Source organism: Capra hircus, chromosome 16 (genome assembly GCF_001704415.2).
Source record: "Capra hircus breed San Clemente chromosome 16, ASM170441v1, whole genome shotgun sequence".
In the NCBI taxonomy this organism is placed as follows: domain Eukaryota; kingdom Metazoa; phylum Chordata; class Mammalia; order Artiodactyla; family Bovidae; genus Capra; species Capra hircus.
In genome coordinates, this window is record NC_030823.1 from 59,933,346 (window position 1) to 59,953,800 (window position 20,455).

Consider the following 20,455-nt stretch of genomic DNA (forward strand, 5'->3'; position numbering starts at 1 on the left):
TCGATAAATGATGAATGAATAACAAATCTAGTCTCAGAAGACTTACAAGTGAGGTGGGCTAACCCAGGAGGCACAGAGGAAAAAGATCACTTGTGCCAACACTCTGAGGATCACCTGCTCCCCTGAAGATAACTCAGCATTGGAGCTATAAAAGGTAGAGCAGGGAAAATTAATCATTAACACCTTTATGCACACAAGATTAGTTGTTGGGTTACTCCTGAGAGGGATATGTAAGTGAACATGGAGATCCGTGAGCAGACTGGAGGGTTAGATGTGGGGGACCTGGGCTGCTGGGAGCTCCTATCTCAGGAATCTTCCTAACAACTTCAGGGTGGCCAGAACTGCGCGCTGAGCAAACTCTGATGCCACCCAATGGGCCACGCCAATCCAGTCCAGTCTGTGATGGGAGGGAGCTTCTAATTCATTACCAGGAAGCCCTCAAATAATGTTTTCCTTGGATGGTCACAGGCCTCAGGCGGTGTGGACACATCTGGTTCCCGTGGAGTCACGGTGGTTACACACTCAAGAGACTGTCTTTCCACCCCTCCCTTTCTCCCATGCTTCTAAGTCACAACTTCTCGTCGCTTGGTGGGATCCCCAGCACTTTCTGGGAACAAAGTCCATCGGTCCAATCCATTCCAACGGATTCCTTTTCCGTTGAATACGGGGCCCATGAGAAGCCAAACGACTTCCCCGGGTTGCCCAGAGAGACTCTGTCGCCCGGGACTCTGCCCCAGCGGATGTTCCACACCTATCATTTGGCGGGCGGGGCTCGGGGGCCTGGGCTGCGCTCTCCGCCTTTTGCAGGCGGAGGCGAGAACCCGAGTAGCTCTGAGATCTCGGCGGACGGCGAAGAGAGGCGCTCGCAGCGGAGCAGGGAGACCGCGCCGGGCTTCTGCCTTCGTCGGCTCTCTGGCCGGCGGGCGGGGCCAGGGGCGGGGCCAGGGGCGGGACCGGACCATGGCGGGCGGGGTCTGCGGGCTCCGCCTCCCGACGGAGGCAGGAGGTTCCGCGGCGGAGCTGCTGAGCTCCAAGTCTTCCGAAAACTTGTGCGCAGCGGTGGCCTCGGCGCGACGGCCGAGGATGGGGTGGTGCGGCCGCGGCTCTGGGCCGCCGCCGTCGCGGCTGCTGATGCTGCTGTCGCTGCTGCTGGCGGTGCGTGGCGCTGGCGCGGCCCCGCGCTCGGCGCTCTACTCGTCCTCCGACCCGCTGACGCTGCTGCAGGCGGACACGTTGCGCCGCACGGTGCTGGGCTCCCGCAGCGCCTGGGCGGTGGAGTTCTTCGCCTCCTGGTGTGGCCACTGCATCGCCTTCGCCCCGACGTGGAAGGCACTGGCCAACGACGTTAAAGGTGAGAAACTGGGTGCCGGGGTTGGGTGGGGGAGGCTCGCTCTCCTCGTCCCATCCGGGCGGATCCCCGCCACCTGCCTTGCGGAGCGCCCTTCGGCATTGCCCGCTTCCCCCTGCCCATCACCTCCGCCCATCTTTCTTTCTGCACCTCCCACTCCCCCCACCCCACCCCCGCGCCCAGTTTCTCAGCTCTCAGCTCCATCTTTAGCTCCTGCCCTTCCCTTTCTTTTTCCCCTTGGCCGATGTCCCGAATTTCTCTCCCTCTTCCCGCGGTCTGGGTCCCCAGACCTGCCCTGCTTTCCATGTCAGTCCTCCGCCGGCTTACGGCCCCCATGCCTGCGACGTGGTCGCCTTTGTTCCTCCTCGCTAACACCTTACACGGCTTCCCGTAGTTCAGCCTTGTGGCAGCAGCACCCCTCCTACCGAGTTCCCCAGTTGCGATGGGATCAGTACACATTCGACCGCCCTCTCATCCCCACTCCCTCCTTCCTTGCCCCACCTCTTGGCTAGCAGACCCAGCTGGTACGTAGACTCCTTTCTCAGCTTTATCTTTGAGGCAGTTTCCCTGTTTCCTGTTTCCAGGCCTCTCCTGACCTGCTGCCTCCAGCTTCAGTTTCTGGGCCCTCCTTCTCTGTCTCTCCGACCTTCTGCTTTAACCTAAGGAGCCCAGAGGCCTGATTGAGGGCAGCCTCTTGGCGTGTCTTTGGCCCTTACTTCATTTTACCATTCATTGGCCTGGCCACTAATACCATGTTTTCTTCATTCTAAAGAGACCATCAGTTGCCATTCTTTTACTATCAGCCTGAGAGGTAGAGGGATAAGACGGTTGCTAATAGATGGATAGAGATTTAAAGGCATCCTCCATTACAGAAATGTTAATGTTTTTAAAAACTTAAGTTTTGGAACTGAATAAATATGGCAACCATAGTAATTTATATTTATCTAGTGCTTACTACAATGAATGTCAGCTTCCTGAGTAAGTACTTGATGTACAGTATCTCAGTTTCCTTTCTGCAAGTCGGGATCGCTGTGGGGTCATCCATCTGTCTAGCCCGGATGGTGGGTATTTGGGCGGGGCTGGTATGTGGTAGTGGTGTATTTCTGATATGCTGCTCTGAATGGAGCTATTTCCTGCTTATGGGCTCCTGGCCTTCAGTGGTCGCTGAATGAGGACTGCAGTTGTCTTGGGGAATAGGCCTCTTCCTGGAGAGAAAACAACTGGGGCTGTTGTTCCCCTGCCATGCTGTTGGTATTTTTTGATAAACTTAACTGTTTGCGGTAGAGTAGTGCATTTGGTGGTACTAGAGCCCACCTGTGTCTGCTGGAGACATAAGAGACACGAGTTCGATCCCTGTGTCAGGAAGATCCCCTGGAGGAGGGCAGTATTCTTGCCTGGAGAATCCCAGGGACAGAGGAGCCTGGCAGGCTGTGGTCACACAGAGCTGGACATGACTGAGTGACCAACACACAGAGATGTTGTTACATTTGTAGGTGTTGTAGATGTTACATTTGTAGATTTGTAGATGTTGGTTTTCAAACTCAGGCCCCCTCTTCCCTGGAGCAGCTTGCACAGTGGTTCCTAAAGTGGCCAGATGGAAAGATGTATCATCTGCTATCCATATGGTCTTGGAAAGTTATTTTAAAACCAAACTAATAAACCAGTTTCCCTCCAAATTACATGTAGACACTTGTCTGCAGGCCTCTACAGTTCTGTCACCTAAATGTGCCTTTTCTCAGCAGTTCTTCCTGCTATTTCAGTGATATCTACACATCTGGTCAAAGCAGGAGGCAGATAGAATGTTGAACGTGGAATCTGAATACCTAAGCAGTGTTAGGTGTTCAGGGGACACTGTGGGCCCGAACATTATAAAAACTTCTAGGTCAGTTTCTACTTTGAGGCCATAAGAGGTCCTTAGTGGCTACAGATGGACTCCATCTAGAAGATTCTTAGATCTTGAGAGTGAGGAACAGAAAGATTACCTTCCAGTTGACTCATGGGTTCATTCTCTTGCAACCTAGAGATTTCCAGTGAATTGTACATCCAGACACTGACCCCGCCTGCTCCTAGATGAGGGTCTTCTCCCCACTGTAGGAAGTAAGAGTCTTTCCCTAAAAAATGCAAGTCAAAACTTACCCTTAGAAAGGAAAATGGTGTCTGTGGAGATGAACCGCAGTCCATGAGAGGTGGGAGATTTAGGTGAAAACCTGGAGTCTCCATGAGCCATGGAGGTGTCAGCTCCCTAAGCAGGATCAGGTCGGGGGAACCGACTTGTTGAATCTGGTGTTGTATTGCACTGATAAAGAATGCCTCCACTCCAGTCCAAGGAAGCGTTTCCTGGTGAGGCCCTTCAACACCTCTGTGTTCTGAGGTTCCTTGAGAGTTTGGTTGTGGACCAGCAGAGGGCTGCTCTCCCACCACCTTGGGCCCAGGGGCCTGTGGCCCCTGCCCTCTGCCTTTGGTATGAATGTGTTGGGTAGGAACAGTGAGACTGTGGAAGGTCATGGGTGGGGTGGAAGTGGGGGAGAGAATTGTGCAATCTTGCCCAGTTGGCCTTAGGCATTTAATCTGACTGGCCAGGGCTCATTTCTTCAGTAACCTGTGGGCTAGGTTCTCTGGGGCAGTTGTTACCCTGGGGCAAAGCACCTGTTTCTAAGGACCCAGATCATCCCTTTCTATTCCAGAGCAGCTCTTGTTACCTCACCATACATTTGGGAAATTGTGTTCCTTTTAGACCTTCAGGCTTCTTTACTGGCTAATCAATCAGCAAATATTTGTTGAGTGACTTCTGTGTACAAAGCATTGTTTACATTACTATTGGGTAAATCACCCAGCAGGGAAATTGGCACCCTTAAGAAGCCATATTTGAAAAGGGTCAAAGGAGCATGGCTTAGCCATTTCTTATTGTGGGAATTCAGGGAAGGGCAAAGTCACAGAGGGCTTTATCTAAACAGTTATTTATTACACAGTTGCCTTCTGCCCGGCACTGTGCTAAGGGCCTTTATAGGCCATTACAGGCCTTTATACAGTCTTTGTGAGAAAACATCTGAGCAACAGACAGCCCTGTTTAAAACAAAACAGTCAAGTAACTTGCCCAAGATTATGCAGATGCTGGAGGAGGTTCTTTATTATTTTTTTAATATATTTATTTTTAATTGAAGGATAATTGCTTTACAATATTGTGTTGGTTTCTGCCATACATCAGCATGAATCAGTCATAGGTATATATACGTCCCCTCCCTCTTGAGCCTCTCCCTCCCACTTCCCACTTCATCCCACCCCTCTGTGTTGTCACAGAGCCCCAATTGGGGTTTCCTGAGTCATACAGCAAATTCCCACTGGCTATCTGTTTTCCATATGGTCGTGTATATGTTTCCATGCTGTTCTCTCCATTAGTCCCAGCCTCTCCTCCTCCCCGCCCCCCTACCCAGCCCTGGGTCCATAAGTCTGCTCTCTGTGTCTGCATTGGAGGAGGTTCTTGCACCCAGCTCCTCCTGACTTTTCAGAGCCAGGCCAGGTGGTGAGGCAGGAGACGGAGGAAAGGTACTGCAGGTGAAGAGCGAGGAGATGAGATGTGTGAGACGTGGGTGCTGAGTGACAGCGAGCGGTGTTGGTCCACCCCTTTCTCTCCCAGGTGTGGCCCTTCCATCCTGCTGGTACCCTTGTGCTACTGGTGTAGAGCCTGGCCCCGGGCAGCCACTCACTGGACACCCGCGCAGACTAGGGACACGAGCCTCACAGGATCCCCCATGAGGCTGTGGGGAGCAGGCCTTCTGCTGCTGCCGTGGCGCCCCTTGACTCAGACCCAGGGTGTCAGCCAGGTGAAGGGCGGGGAAGGCATTTTGGCCATGTCATGGTCTCATGGCCCAGAAGCTGGCATCAATGGGGAAGGGACGTGGTGGGAACAGCCTAGGCCTGGCTCCAGCTCCCTGAGTCAGAAGGACTTCCCGGAGACTCAGGTGGGATCTCGTTCTGACCTCTCCATCTGACTGGCTCCTGTGGCTGGGGCAGGCCTGGCCTCTGCCTGAATAGAGGCCCGGGCTGCGTCACCCTCCGAGGTCTCACAGCCATTCTCCTTGGCAGGAGTGGTTATCAGAGCTGGAAAGGACTTGAGAGACCTTCATCTCGGCCCTCTTTGACCTGTAAGGAAACAGATCCAGAGAGGAGACGTGAGGTGCTCATGGTGCTTTCGCCAGTAACAGCCGTGAGCAGGCCTTGTGACTCCGGGTCCAGTGCCCCTTCCCGGCCTTGTGAGTAGGGGGGGACGCTGCCCGTGACTCCATAAGGGATGCACCCCAACCCCCTCATCACAAGGTGCTCCCTCTCCCACCACCCCAAGGCCTACATCTGTCCCCTGCCTACCCTAAACCTGCCCTCTCATCCCCTCCATTTGCTCACTTACTCTCTTGTCAGTGGAGAGATTACTTTGCCAGGGCAGTAATTGTACAGGGAAGTTTTTTCTCCCCCGAGAGGAGGGCTGGGCTGAGGCTGCCGATTATTCAGTGTTAGGCCTGCAGGTTGTGGTATTAAGTCACCCAACACCTTAGAAAGCTTCCCCCGCCCAGCTGTGTTCCTTTTTGACAGCAGGACACTTCCCTTAAATGTGGCTTAGCTTTATCAGCGGGGCACCCAAATAAGGCTGTCTTTATTCCTGGTGCTGTTACTAGAATGATGAATTGTCAGACCTGCGGTGACTAGTATCACACCAGATCTGTGTAGGTCGTTATGGCTCATTAAGGTATTGACATTGATATTCCTGAGAAACATTCCTCAGCCTGGACTCTCCCAGCACCTGACTGGCCCCAGCCTCCCTCTCCCCCCTCAGGCTGGGGCTGGTAAGAAGAGGCACTGGGTTTCCATTTCCTGGAGGTAGAGGGAATCAAGGCATAAAGAGAAGTGCCGCAGACTTCCAGGAGCCTGGAGCTGAGAACTCCCAGGCATCACCACCACCTCCCCCCACCTCAGCCTTCCCCATTACTAACACCCTCCCCACTTCATCCCCTCCGAGCTTCCTGGCTGAACAGAGCAACTCTCTGTTGTGTCCTGGGCCCTCTCGAGACCAGCAGAGAGGCTCAAATCCTGGGTTCAGATCCCATATTCACCACTGATTAGTTGTGGCACAGTTATCTGATCTCTATTTTACAGTCTAAGAAGGCAGGTCTAGAGCTAAATACCTTCTTACTTTTTCATAGTGGAGCTGTGCACATTAAATTACATAAATAAGGCATACAATAACCTAACATGCCTGATATCATCTGAGTAAGGGCTGAGTCTGTGATATTGACCAACCCTTGTGTGTTGCAGAGAATGTTATGTAGCTAGAAGAGGAGACTGTTTTAACCATTCTCTCTCTCACGGGGAAGGTTGTGATCAGAAGTGAAGTGAAATTCGCTCAGTCGTGTCTGACTCTGCAAACCTATGGACTGTACAGTCCGTGGAATTCTCTAGGCCAGAATCCTGGAGTGGGTAGCCTTTCCCTTCTCCAGGGGCTCTTCCCAAGCCAGGGATCGAACTTAGGTCTCCCGCATTGCAGGTGGATTCTTTACCTGCTGAGCCACCAGGGAAGCCCTTTGTAATCAGAGCAAACAGCAAAAATAAAAAGGGAGTGTCTTGACCCTGGTGAGGTAGAGGGACAAAAGTGGGTTTTGGGGTCTGGTAGGCCTTGGGTCCCCTGGAGGTCTCTTGGTTCCTGTCCTCATTTGGCGACCAAGGGGAAATGGTGCCCAAGGCGGTGGTGGGGTGAGAGAATCTGGAGCGTGCCATGGGTGCTCATGGAACACTAGCTTTGAGTCCTCACCCCCAACCCCACCCACCTGCCAGTCCCTTGAGAGCCTCATTCCCCAGCGAGCAGCAAGCAACAACTTGGCCTGAGGGAGAGCAGCCTCTAGTCTCTAAGAGAAGAGGAGCAGCTGAGGCCTGCTGTCCTTGGTCACCCTGCCAAGTGGCCCTGTGAGACCCCTGGCCAGGGGCCCTCACTGTTGGAAGGACTCAAAATTGTCTCTCTTCCGCCCTTAGATCTAATTGACTTGTTGACTCTCTTGAGAACAGCTGGATCTTTCCTGGGGGTCTCCCCGAACTAAATGACCAGAGCCCTAGACACAGAGCTGAGGAAGCCGAGCCTGGAATGTGCTAGATGACCCTAAGGGGGGACCTGTACTTCTTACGCTTTCCTGGGCCTCCCTTGGAAAAGACAGCGCCATAGAAAGGAGCTCTGGGGTTCTCTGTCTGTGATCCAGGGCACGATCCCATCCCTGGGCAGTTTGCTTCTCCTGCACCTGCAGGTGACGGGCGTTAACCTCACTCCTTACCTGAACCTGAGGATAGAATGTGGCTGGGAGATGTTCCAGCCCTGGAATGGCCCTTGCGTGCTACATTACTCAGTCATGTCTGACTCTTTTCAACCCCACGGACTGTAGCCTGTCAGGCTCCTCTGTCCATGGGATTCTCCAGGCAAGAATAGTGGAGTGGGTTGCTATGCCCTCCTCCAGGGGATCTTCCCCACCCAGGGATCGAACTCGAGTCCTGCCTTGGCAGGTGGATTCTTTGAAGCAGCCCTTGGAGTGGGGTCAGTTGTGTAATTCAGTTAATAGTCGCTGAGAACCTATTGAGTTCAAGGTAATGCGGAAGCTTGGCAAGGAGGATGCAAGGATGGACAGGCTGAGAGATGGACAGGCTTGGAACTGTGTGGTGGAAATGAGCACAGGGTCCTGAGCCTTGGGCTTGGAAGATGACTCTTTCTAGGGGAAAATCCTGTTCCAACTGCTGACACCTGGAAGCTTGTTGAAAGGGTAAAGGTGGCTGTGGAGTAGCCTGGGTGAACATTGTGCTTTTAAGAAAGAAGAAAACCCTCAGAGTTCCTGGGGTATGATTTGGGGAAGTGGTAAGGGGATGCTGGGTCGGAAGGGACCAGACCAAAACAGGCCTTATGCCTATAGGTTTTCTTCTAGAGGCAATGGAGCCACCAAAGAATATTGAATAGAGAGTGACATAGATCTGCAGATAGGAAAGATCACTGGAGGTCAGCTAAGCCGGTGATAGAGCATAGTAGAACTTTGGCCAGGAGGGAAATGAGACTTTTCATCTGGACAAGAAACCCTGCACTAGCTCACTGGGAGGGTGGTTAGAGGTGAGGTTAGAGATAAAGAACCCAGGAGCGGGGAAAGGAGACTAGACTAGCGAGTGGGCGGGAGGAGACTTGCGAGGGAGGGTGGATAGGACACGGAAACTGGTTGGGATTAGCGGTTCCGCGTGGCTGGACTGCCTGACTGTCCCTCCCACGTGGTGCCCACAGTGGGGGCGGGGATGGGGAGAGCAGAGTGGCGGGGAGGGCAGGAGGGCTGCTGTCCCAAGGCTAGCACGGAGCAGACCCTGATCACTGACCACAGCCCCGTTTGTGCAGGCCGCCCTGCCAGCTAGATGTAAGACCAAAGGACACAGGCCATTCAGGCTGGCAGGCGTCTGTAGCTCAAAAGGCTACCCTTCTGTGCCAGGGGAGCCAGGAGCTCCCTAAATGGGGTTCGATGAGATGGGGGGACGTTGGGGAAATGGCATCACAGGCTGGGGCTCACCTGTCTCTGCAGAGCACTTCCATTCATGCCCCACTCCCCCATCCTCACGTCTCTCTCCCACTGGGATTCAGTGCCAAGAAGAGACTGCTAGCCAGAAAGCAGAGAGGGAGGAGGGTGGGGAGGAAGTGGGCGTTGCCTCTGGCCTGCCTCACAGTTCCAGACCCCCTCCCTTGTGTCACCCCTAGAAGGACCAGCTTGGCTGCTCTGAACCTTCAGAGCCTTTCCTTTGAGGGCTGGGACAGGGTATGCAGTGGTATCCTGGCTCTTCTGTCATGGAAGTGAGGGTGACCCTTCTCCTCTGGGCATAAAAAGTTCTTGGGAGATCCGATGGTTTTTCAGATGTTGTAAGGGATAGTTCTGGGGCGGGTAAGAGGTCCTGGGTCTTGGGGATGTTACTTGGATGTTAGTCTTCTGTCATTAGTGGGTTCTGGGTGGGCTGCCTGTGTCAACCCCCCACCCCACCCCATCCTGTGCTCCAGATGGGAGGTGAAGGGCCCTGTGGGGAAGATGTGGGCTCCCCGAATCGCCGGGCAGGCTTGCTCCTTCCCTCACATGCCCAGAAATGCCCATGCTGCAGGGTGCTGTGGGAGTCAGCCCAGACCCCCTGCCTGCACGCCCATGCTGGCCCCTGCCTGCCTCCCAGCAGCGCCTCCGCAGCCCGCCTGGTCTGTGTACATGCCCTCACAGTCCCCCTGCTCCTCGCCTGCCAACCCCGTTCCCTGGTTGCCTGGCAGCTCGATGGCTGTCAAGGCTCCACTCTACTCCCACCTTTCCTGCCGGGCCCCTGCATGGTCGCAGGGCTGGTCTCCCCTGTGGCCACATTCCCCCAGGGCCCTGTGCCACTCAGCGTGGCACCACCCTTCCATTGCCGCCTCATGGTCTGTGCAGCTCCATGTGCCTGTCTTGCCCCCTGGCAGGAGCAGCCTTCCCGTAACATGGCACTTTGGTGGGTACTCCTGGGGCACCTGACCTGGAGCTGGAGCTCACGAGGCCTGCCTGGTTGATGAGTTTGTTTTCTGTTTCCCAGATCCTGGGCTGCGGCCCAGATCAGTGCCATTGTTCTCTCTGCCAGTAAGTTCCAGCAGGGGGAGAGACTCATGGCCTGGGGCCTGACGAAGGCACAGGGTGCCCAAGCAACTGGCCTGGGGCGCTGCTCGACTCCTTCCAGACCTGGCCTCGGGGCTTCTTTCCCAGCGGCTCTAGGTCCCAGGTGTCTTTGCCGCCTCCTCTAAACCTCGGCCTTCATCTCTGGTTGGGCGGCCGGTCCTCACCGCCCTGTGTCCCAGGGGCTGACAGCCAGCACCTTTGGCCATGGAAGCCTTCACCGAGGGTCCACTGGGGAATTCAGAACTCCTGAGGCATGCTCTCCACCCTTCTGGAGCTGACCCTCTCTAGAGGCCAGCAGGGGCTGAGGCAACATCCCAGAGGCTTTTCCCCAGGAGGGCCAGGCTGGTCTCACACCTCCCTTCAGCCCCTGTGTCCCTCCGCCATCCCCGAATAATGGAGAAACGCAGATTGCCGTCCTGAGTAGGCTGCTGGTGCTGGGTAACTGTGCCCTAAGCGCAGGCTAAATGCAGAATAACCCAGCTATCTCAGAGGCCCTTTTTTGGAGAAGGGGTGACCATTCTCCTTAGAGCTTCTGGGACAGGTGCCATGGGCATTGGTGGGGATGGATTGTACTTACCCCAGGGTTTTTTTGTGTTTTTCTTTTTTTTGTCATTTCAGATTGGAGGCCGGCGCTGAATCTCGCTGCCCTGGACTGTGCTGAAGAGACCAACAGCGCAGTTTGCAGAGACTTCAACATCCCTGGCTTTCCGACCGTTAGGGTGTGTGACCGGGAGTGGGCAGTGCAGGCCTGGGCGGCCAGTGTGGTTGGAGCACTTTGCCGGCTGCCCCGTGCTTCCCTGGCGTCTGCCTGGCTGAGCTCTGTGGGGGTCCTCCCAGGCTTCTGGGCCTGACCTGCTTAGATCCCAGCCCCTGGAGTCCTGTGCTTTGATGAGACACCTTCTCTAGAGGCAGAAAGGCATGTGCACTGGGAGGCAGAAAAGAAAGAGGCTCACTTGGTGGGTGACCTTCTCCCCTTTATAAAAAGGGGCTGTGTGTTGTCGTGTTGGGACCCACAGATTTTCACTGTGAAAAGTGATCATCCCCTAGGTTGGTGAGAGCTCCCAGCTCCCAGGAGCCTCTTTCCAATCAACTCCTCCCCCCGCCCCTGCCCCCGGACCTCCCAGCCTTAGAGGGCTGATCTCAACCATGTTAAACCAGGGTTTAGGCTCTGACACACCTGGGGGCAGGATCAGACTCAGAGGACCTCATGGTCTCCCTGAAAAGGACCCAGGAGACACTGGCAGGCCTCATCCTCCTCAGGCCAGTGCCTTGAACCTGAGTGGCTCGGAAGTGACCTGTCTGGAGAGCCTTAGCCCCGTGCCTCAGGCTGCAGGGATACCCATCACAGGAGTCGTCACACTCGACACATGACGGCCCATCACCCGGCTCTGGCTGCAGGCAGCATGAGTGCTCTGATGAGACTTTGCCTGCCCCCCGCAGGGCATCAGCCACTTAGTTAGCATCTGGACGCCTTCCAAGGCTCTCCCGTCGGAGGCCCTGGGAAGCCCAGAGCAGCAAGGCTGTGTGCCCTCCTCAGGGCTCAGGTCCGGCTGTAATCCAATTAGTTCTCCTCCAAATTAAAGAATCCGCATCCGCATCTCTCTCTCCAGCCATGGATAATTAGCCTGCTCCCCCGGCCAGAATGGCATCTAGAAAAGCAGTTTCCTCTGCTTCCACTAGGATTAAGCAGGAAATGCCTTTGAGGACTGAAAAGGCAAGTATTGTCCCCAGAACAAGGGATCTGAGTTCAGGGGCTTCAGTTGCCACGTGGAACTGTGAACCATATCTGAGCCTGAGGACACCCGGAGAATTCCTCTGGAGAGTAAGACCCTGGGCTCCTCCAGCCACATCCAGTTCTGAGTCCACATTCTTCTCCAGCCATGTCCAGCTCTGAGTCCATGAGACGGCCCGTTCTCACAGCCAGTGACCTCCTGCTGGGTTCAGGGTTTCCGTGGCCCAAGAGAGCTCCCTCCCGCACTCCTGTTTACCACTTAGGGTGAGGGCCCTAAGCCCCCATTCCACTGGCCTGGGAGGTGTCCTGAGGCAGCAGCGGCTGCTGTTATCATTTAGAGGTGGCAGCAGAGACATTTTCTATCAACCATCTCTCTTTTACATTAAAGACTCCCATGATGGGGCCTCTGCCCTATCCCCAGCCCCAAGATATGTAACTTGAAATATTCAAAATTATCCTCCAGGGGCAGCATGGAGCCTTCTGTTCTTTCTGATGAGTCAGGGCGAGCAACCCCATGTGGGAAGCTGAGGGAAAGAGTCAGGGTGACAGCAGGAGTCCCTATTCACAGGCCAGAGCTTCGGTCCCACTGAGGGTTCTGCACAGGAGTCCAGCCACCTCCCAGCCCCCGGGAAGAGGGTTGGCGATGGGCCTATGGCCAGGCCGGGACCTTCTCGGGGGCTTCCATGGGGCCTGGCACCTGGGACATTCTGTTTCTGTCTGGGAGAGGCTGGGGCTCAGTGGGTGTGCAGGAGGCGGCCCAGCTACACCAGGAGATCCAGAGCTCCTCGGCGCCTACCCAAGTCACGCAGCACACGCATCCTGGGTGCCGCAAGTGATTCATCATCTCCCCAGCCGCCCAGCCGGCTGGGAGGGGCGCTGGGAGGGCGCCTGAGCTGGGCTCCCTGACCTCTCCTGCCTCCACATGGGCAGCGCCAGGCCAGGCCAGGCGGGGCTGGGCTGGGAGTCACCTGTCCATTTCTTCAGAACCCCAGAGACCCGTGTGGTGACCTCTCAGCCTCTCCTAGGCAGCCTGCAGTTCAGCTCTGGCAGAGAGAGGCACTTGGTGCCCTGGCCTCAGGGCTCTGGGCCAGGGCGCATGTAGTTGTAGCTACCGGTACATCTCAGCTCTAAGGCCCTAAGCAATGGCTTTCAAATCTTGGTACTGTGGCCAGCAATATTTACAAGGAGATCCAGAAGTCGGTTTGGATCCATTGTCCCTAAAAGCAGTTGTTTCATAAAACAGTGTTCTTAGTAAGTGCAGTACACACTGATATTTTTTATTCTATTTATTAAAAAAAAAATTACTGGCTGTGATTCACTAAGTTGATTTTACAGCTTACCACTAGATTGCTTCTGGTGTTTGGGAAACACTACTCAGATTCCAAATCTCCAGAAATTCTGGCCTCCTGAGAGCCCAGTGTGCCTGTGAGCAGCATGGCTGGACTCCCTGGAAAGCAGTGCAGAGCCAGAGGTGGCCCTGGCTGCCAGCCGGCCAGAGAGACAGCCCTGATCCCCTGGGGACTGGAGCCTGTCCTCGCCCCCACCCACGAAGGCTGAAAGCTCTACGATGATGAACAGGCTGAAGAGAGAGTTGCGGGTGTAAAGGGGACAGGCCCACACAGGAGTCTGGCCACCCCAGTGACATGTGTCATTGTCCCTTTCCCCTGCTTCCTGCCCCTGTCACCCTGAGCAAACAGCTTCCACCAGCCCATCCTGTTTAGCAAACAGCTGGCCCTGCAGGGCGGGCCAGCTGTGTCAGGGCCCCATCAGACGGGAGCTTGTGACCAGCTGGAAGAGAACAGAGGTGAGGGAGGGAGAGGATAGCTGGAAGCAGGTTCTGGCTTGTGCTTGGGGACCTAGAGGCCGGAACCTGGGGTCAGGGAGGCTTTGCTATGAGTCACAGGAGTGCCCCTCAGTGGGTAATGGAACAATGCAGCCGAGGGCCTGGCTGGGATCAAGATTACAGGAAACAGCAGCCTTGCGTGGGCGCAGACAGAAGTCTTCCTTTTGCAAGATTCTGAGGAGATAATTGACACGAGTTCAACTCTTGGCTCCCCTGCTTACTGCTTACTGTGACTTGGAAAGTTGCTTAACAATGCCCTAGCTGCCAGCCTCAGTTTCCTTGTCTGAAAAATGGGATGATAATATCTCCTTAATAGATCGTTGCCACGTGTGAAATGAGGTCTTACATGTAAGAGTGCCAAGGCATTGTGGTGTTCACCAGAGTTCCAGGAATCTTAGTGGTCTTCCTTCCGGTTGCCTATGGGCTCGTGGTAGCCCCTCCGTGATGCCGCATTTGAGGCAGTCCATCTGTCAGCAGCTGTGGAGTGAGTGTTTTCTGTGGATACAGCCCCGTGCTCACCATTGCAGAGAGGCCAGACCTGTAAGTCACAGCCAGAAAGATAAGGGAGGCCGGCCAGACAGGAGAGTGCTGTCTGCAGGGCACTGGAGCGCCCAGCTAGTTGCCAGGCAGGGAGCGATGTGCCGGGTGAATGCAGGGGGAGTTTGGGCTCACTGAACTCTCCCTCCCGCATCAGAGAGGCCTTCGTGGGAGGAGGAGCACCCAGAGGAGGGGGACTTCCGCAGGGTGTGAAGGGCAGATCGGGTTTGGCTGGGAGGGAGAGGAGCGTGGGCAGGGAGGATGTGAGGGCAGAGGATGTGGGCAGAGCCATTTGGTGAGCTGAAAAGGCTGATCTGGCTGGAGCAGAGGCTCCTGTGGGGGCTGAGGCAGGGCCCCGGGAGGAGGGAGCCCAGGGGTGGCCCGTCCTGGAATTCAAGGCTGGGAGTAGGGGTTGCAGTCTGGGCTGTTATTTTGTGTGTCTCGTTAAATGGTGAGATGTCAGGGAGTTGGGGGGGGGGGCGGGACAGGGCTCAGAAAGATGTCTCCAGCCTCTCTGGAAAAGGAGATGGGTTCGCTCTCGGCAGTCACTCACGCTCTCCCAGGCATCTCCATGGACAGTCCACAGAGTAGGAACCGTTAAGCTTGCACATATCTTACAGGCTCACTGTAAGATATTTGGAGGTCATTTTCCTTAAAACTTGTTTCAAAGGCTTGGACTCAGTGCCACTGATGGTTGCCCCTGGCGAGCGTATTTCCTACTTGGCCTTATTTGCCCCCTGGGAAGGCAGCTGTTCCTGGATAGGTTGGCAAAGACCTGCCCAAGGCCAGCCGGTCACCCGCCTTTGGGGAGATCCCCATGGTTGGGGAAGGCAGAAACTCCTGGGCAAAGTGTTGAGAGGAAAGGGACAGAGTGCTGACTGCTCCTGGAGGAAAGAAAACTCACTGTTGGCATCTTAATGGCCTGTTTCCAAGGAAGGTGGTGGTTTCCCTCAGGTATGGCACACGCCTCCAACAGCTGACTTAATAAGGATGCGTGTTAATAAGAGGACAAAAATGTGCCCTGACTCGATCTTAATGTGATTTTTACATGAGCTTCCAAGCTGATCAAAGGGCAGAGATTCTCTATTCAACTGAACAAATGTCCTTTGAGTGTTTCCATGTCCGTGACACTGTGCCAGGCACTGTGGAGCTTGCAGAGGTGAAGAAGCTGTCATCCTGCCCTCCCAGTTGGGAGGCGGCGGGGTGGAAAGTTCAGGTTCAAGTTCATCATAGCTGAAGTGTAAGAAATGGGGGGCAGTGGGAGGTAAGCGTGGGTGGGGGCAGATCCTGGAAGGCCTCGAATGCTGTAAGTTCGGACTTTATTCCTTGGCAGTAGGGCGTGATGGAAGGGCTTTTAGGAGGAGTGACATGATCAGACCAGAATTGCCCTTTAGAAATCCATGCAAAGTGGCAGTGAGGGTGATGGCTGGAGAGTGAAAAGATGGAGCACATTACTGTTTCTAGGGCATGAGTCGGGGGTACAGGTAGAGACAGTTGTAGTGGTCCCTGAAGTAGGTTGTAGGCCCTACTTTAAACAAGGCATCTGGTCTCGAGGACTGCAGAAGTATCACAAAGGTCAGGTTCACGGAACACAGGCCTTGGGGGAGAGGGAGGTCCTGGGCTGGGTGGCAGGAGGAGCTGGGTGAGATAAGGAACCTGGGCGGAGAAACAGGTTGGGGGAGGGGTGACTCAGTCTCCAAGAGTGTGTGTGTATTGAGGGACAGGTGCCGTGACTTCTGGAAGAAAGAGAAGTTAAGACAGGTGAGGCTCTGAGACAGAGTTCAGGCCAAAGTGTTTGGACAAAGTAGATGACATCAGCCAGGGAAACAAATAATGGGTTTGTCTCTCCGTTCACCTGTTTATTCACTCATTCATTCAAAAGCAGAGATTGAGCCCCCTGTTTGTGACAGTGGCTCCCTGGGGTTTTTAAACAGAAACGATCTGATGTGTGGTGGGAGGAGAAACTGGGGCAGGAGATGGCAAGGGCCATAGGCACAGGGGAGGAGCCCAGGACGAGGCTGAGACGAGGGCAAGGGGAAGGCCATGAAGATGACCACGAAGGCCTGGGTGGTGTCAGGCAAACCAAGGGAGGGTGACGACATGAGGTGGAAGAGGAGAGTGTCGGGAAGATGTGGCCCAAAACACCCTGGCTGAGGGGAGGAGAAGCAGGCGGTGGTAGCGTCAGATACTGCGGAGAGAGTAGGAAGGGCTGGAAGGTCACTGGACGGCCAAAGAGGCCAGTCGAGCTTGCCTGGAGCCCTCAGCTGAGTCGTGGGGGCCCGAGCCATGGCTGGCTTCCTGGGAAGGCAGAGCACACTGTTTTGAGAAATTTGGCAGTGCAAGAAAATGGGACATGCCACAACTGGAGAAGCCTCTATTCCCATCCTTCATCCCTTCTCTTTTTCTTAACCTTTAAAAAGGAATAGATTTGAGTCTATTTGTAGGCTTAGGCAAGGAGCTGATAGACTAGGGGAAAAGTGAAAGAGAGAATGATCGATAGGAAAAAGTTCCTCTAGAGTGTGAGGTGCGGGAAATAGTACTCCGGTGGTGACATTGTTCTGGAAGGTGGCTGGGACAGAAGGGACGGCTGTGTGAGGGGAGCTCTTGGAGTTCCTGCATACCCCTCACTCAGGCCCCTATCTGACTTCCCACTGCCTATGGCTGCGGCCTTCAGAAGGCTCAGCTTGGGTCTGGGGGCTCCCGATTGACGGAGGTCATGCCCCCTTTTCATAAGGCCCCTGCTCAGATCTTGGAGACCTGATGGTTGAAGAAGAGTCACACACTACTCTTCAGTAATGGACGGTAGCAACTACTCTTCAGTAATGGACGGTAGCAACTATCGCCATGGGAAAGCCACATGGCTTAAGGCGTCATGGCAGCAGTCATGTTTTCATGCCTATGGAAGCAAGTTGAAGTCTGTCCTGCCTGTGCAAGGACCGCATCACTCTGAGTAACTGCAGCTGTAGAGGCCAACCTCTGGGATATAATTTGTGAGCAAACCAAACCCCCAGTAGGTGGGTCTTTTATTTTGTTTCTGAGAAACAAAATCAGCCTATAACATGCCCTCTCTACTTGATCTCCTGTCATAAGCCTGGAAAAGTGTGCTCGTTTTTACAAGTGTAATGATGGCATATAATTTTCCCAATTCAAAGTATATTCAGTATCTACAAAGAACACTATTAGGAATACAAGTGGCATGTGCCAGTGAATGGTTTTCACCCAGAATAGAAGTTTATATTAATGCTGTAAGTAGAGAGAGGATAAAAGGGTCCAGGTCCAGGGTCCAGGTGAGGTCAGCCCGTGTAGTCACAGAGGAGCTCTTTTCTAGTCCTACATGCTGGGTCCCCCGGCTTTGTAGAAACAGGCCACCTCCAGTCAAGTGTCTGAGCCGCAGCTTCCCCGGGGGCGCCAGGGCCGTGGGGGCAGGGCTCGGGCGCAGGACACTGGAGAGAGGAACCCGGGTCCTCTCCAAGAGCAGACACCTCCTCCTCTCATTTTACAGACCAAGAAACTGAGGCTCACAAAAGTTAAGTCGTTTCCCCATAGTCGCCCCGTTGAGTTACCAGCTGGGCCTCCACGGCCCAGCTGCTGTGGCGGTGGTACCCGGAGCTCCACTGACTCCTGCCTGTGTGTTTGCTTCCAGTTCTTTAAGGCCTTCTCCAAGACCGGCTCAGGAACCACGCTCTCAGGTGGGTGTCCCGGCTCCCGGGGTCCCGTTGGCGCTGTCTGCGTCTTCCTCTCCCTCCCTCCTTCACCCGGGCTTCTACTGCGGGGGGAGAGAGAGGCCAGCAAGGTCTGCAGGGGGAGAAGGGCCCCAGGGAAAGCCAGAGGGGTGTCCTCCTGAACGTGTCCTCGCCAGCCAGCCTGGAAGATTCCTCTGGGAAAATGAGGCTGAAGAAGCCCTTCCCGGGAAGTGGGGTCAGGTGTTCCCAGAATAGCCCTTGTGTCGAAGTGGGATGGGCACCCAGAGGGGCAGCCAGACAGTGTGCGGAGGGCTCTTGGGGAGCTCCCTCCTGCCCTGAGGGATGGGTCCCTCTGCCGTGCTTAGGGCCGGGGGGCGACCCCCACCTGCCTCACGTGGAGGAGGACTGACAGATGCTTTGTCTTGCTCAGAACTAGCTCGTGCACTGGGCCCTTTCTTCTGTGAGGGAAGCTGGGATCTGCACCCTTCTCCTCATCCCCCGCCCCCTTCCTCACTCCCCTCTCCCATCGTCATTTACAGTGGCCGGAGCTGATGTGCAGACGCTTCGGGAGAGGCTCATCGATGCCCTGGAGTCCCACAGTGACACGTGGCCCCCGGCCTGTCCCCCGCTGGAGCCTGCCAGGTAGCTAGGGCCGGGGGCGGGGTGGCAGGATGGCAGGCCTGGCAGTGAGAGGGCGGAGGGGACAGCAGGGCCGGGCAGCGGCTTGGGTCTTCCTGTTGCCCATGCTGTGGACTCCTGTGGAGTGGGCTGGAGCCTGGAGCCGCTGTGAGCAGCTGACAGAGGGCTTCCCATTGTTGGAGAAGCCCTGACTTCCTGGGGCTGAGCCGGGTGAGAGGGCCCACTCCACCAGCTGGGAAGGGAAGGATGGGCCAGGGTTCTCTGGGTCATACCTGCTCTGCTTCTCACAACCTGTGCTCAGGAACCTTTGAGGAATGACACAGGATGTCACTCAGTCTGACACAGGGAGGGTCCCTGAGAAGGTGGGCGTGGGGAGGAAAAAGGGAATGGGATGGGGAACTGAGAGGCGCAAAGCCCTGTCAGATGAAAGTGCTCCTTTCCTGAGCCGTGGCTGTGCCTGGGGGAGGGGGAGCTGACTGTGCACCCCCACCCCCCATCCCACCACCCCACCCCCGTGCTGCAGAGCACCCGGTGGCTGGGTTTCAGGCAGCCTCCCAGGATTGCCTCTGTTCTAGGAAATCAGGATAGCAGGGTGCACAGTGTCTGGCCTTAACTCCTCCATGAGGGAGACAGAGAGATTGAAAACACGAGGTCCTGCCCTTTTGGATGAGAACTCCAGATAGGAGACAGCCCACCTGAGGGGCCAAGAAGGAACAGATGCAAGTACCAGCCCGGACTGCTGGAGGTGCCCAGCTGCGGGACACAGTGAAGGTTCCAGAGGCTGAGAGGGCCTCGGGAGGCAGACACTGAGCTTAGGGCCCCCTAAGTGTGTGCGCTGATGTCTCGAAAGCTGAGGCCCTGCTGAGAGGTTGTGTTTCCAAGTGTCAGTGGCTGTTGAATCCAAGTCACAATGCTTCTTTTATCCTCTTTCCCAATTCTTCATCCTCCCAGAGACCCTGGACTGAATATCTAGTCTTGGTGCGGTTTGGGGGTTCCATAAGCAGGCCCCATCTCTGCAGGAAATACCCAAGCCAGCCTGTACCCTGCTCCTCACTTCTGTTGTTTCTCAATGACCATGTCTCTATGTCTGTCTTTCTCATACCCATACTTCCTTCATGGTGCCTTTCGGCCCAGAGGGATCTCAAGAGCAGTCAGCTGGGTAAACCTGCCAGCCTCTCTCAAAGTGATCCTTCTAAAGAGCTTTAGGGAGGAGGCAGAGACGTGTGATGGCAGGTGGGCTGCCTCCTCCAGAAGTGTGAGAGGGAATGAATGGGGAGGGGGCAGGCTGTGTGGACAGCAGCCTGCAGGGCCTGCTCTTCTGCCAGCCTGGGGGACACCTGCTACCACCTTCAGCGGCTGTCAGTATCCATCCACTGGGGTCACTCTGGCCCCCACCTCTCTGGCGTGTCATTTTTATCGTCACTGGGCTGGAATCCGTTGGCCCCAAGTTGCACCTTCAGTTTGGAGGTAACCAACTGTTGTGTCGTTGGATCCAGAGAAGGGAAACAGATCATCAGTTTGAGGATGAAAGTAGAGGCCATCGTGTCCTGTTACGTGTCTGATGAGTTTCTGCTTTTTTATTGAAATGAGGACACAGGTCATTTTTGTATTGTGTAATTGTTTTCTGTGGAAACTCTGCATTTTTAAAACAATTTATATCTTAATTCTTTGATTTTGGGGGGAATGATAAAATTTGACTTATTAATTTCCACCTTTGTCCTGGGACCCTAGTTTTCTTGTTTTAAAATGAGGAGGTTAAAAATCTTAAGATTAGATGGGTTCTAAGATCTCCTGCACCCAGGACTTTCTGATTTTTTAATTCCTCTTTTATGCCTGCTACAGGAGAGGAAAAAGCAAGTCTCCCAGTTGGTAGTGACTTGGCACAGACTAAGACTTGTGTCTGATAGCTAACAAACAGCAGTCTCTTAGGGGACCAATAAAAACTGCAGTTCTAAGTCTGGGCCGTACCCTAGGCCAGAGCATAGAAATAACTGGTCT

General features: G+C 54.8%; 1 protein-coding gene across 1 annotated transcript in view; it reads left to right on the top strand.

Moving 5' to 3' along the window:
• The window catches only part of QSOX1 (quiescin sulfhydryl oxidase 1), a 40,011-nt gene continuing 20,539 nt past the window's right edge, over positions 984 to 20,455 (top strand). Inside the window, exons 1-4 of the mRNA XM_013970374.2 lie at positions 984 to 1,351; positions 10,642 to 10,742; positions 17,779 to 17,824; positions 18,358 to 18,460. Of these exons, the coding sequence (XP_013825828.2) occupies positions 1,084 to 1,351; positions 10,642 to 10,742; positions 17,779 to 17,824; positions 18,358 to 18,460 (518 nt within the window). The 5' untranslated portion in view covers positions 984 to 1,083. The remainder of the gene's footprint in view (positions 1,352 to 10,641; positions 10,743 to 17,778; positions 17,825 to 18,357; positions 18,461 to 20,455) is intronic.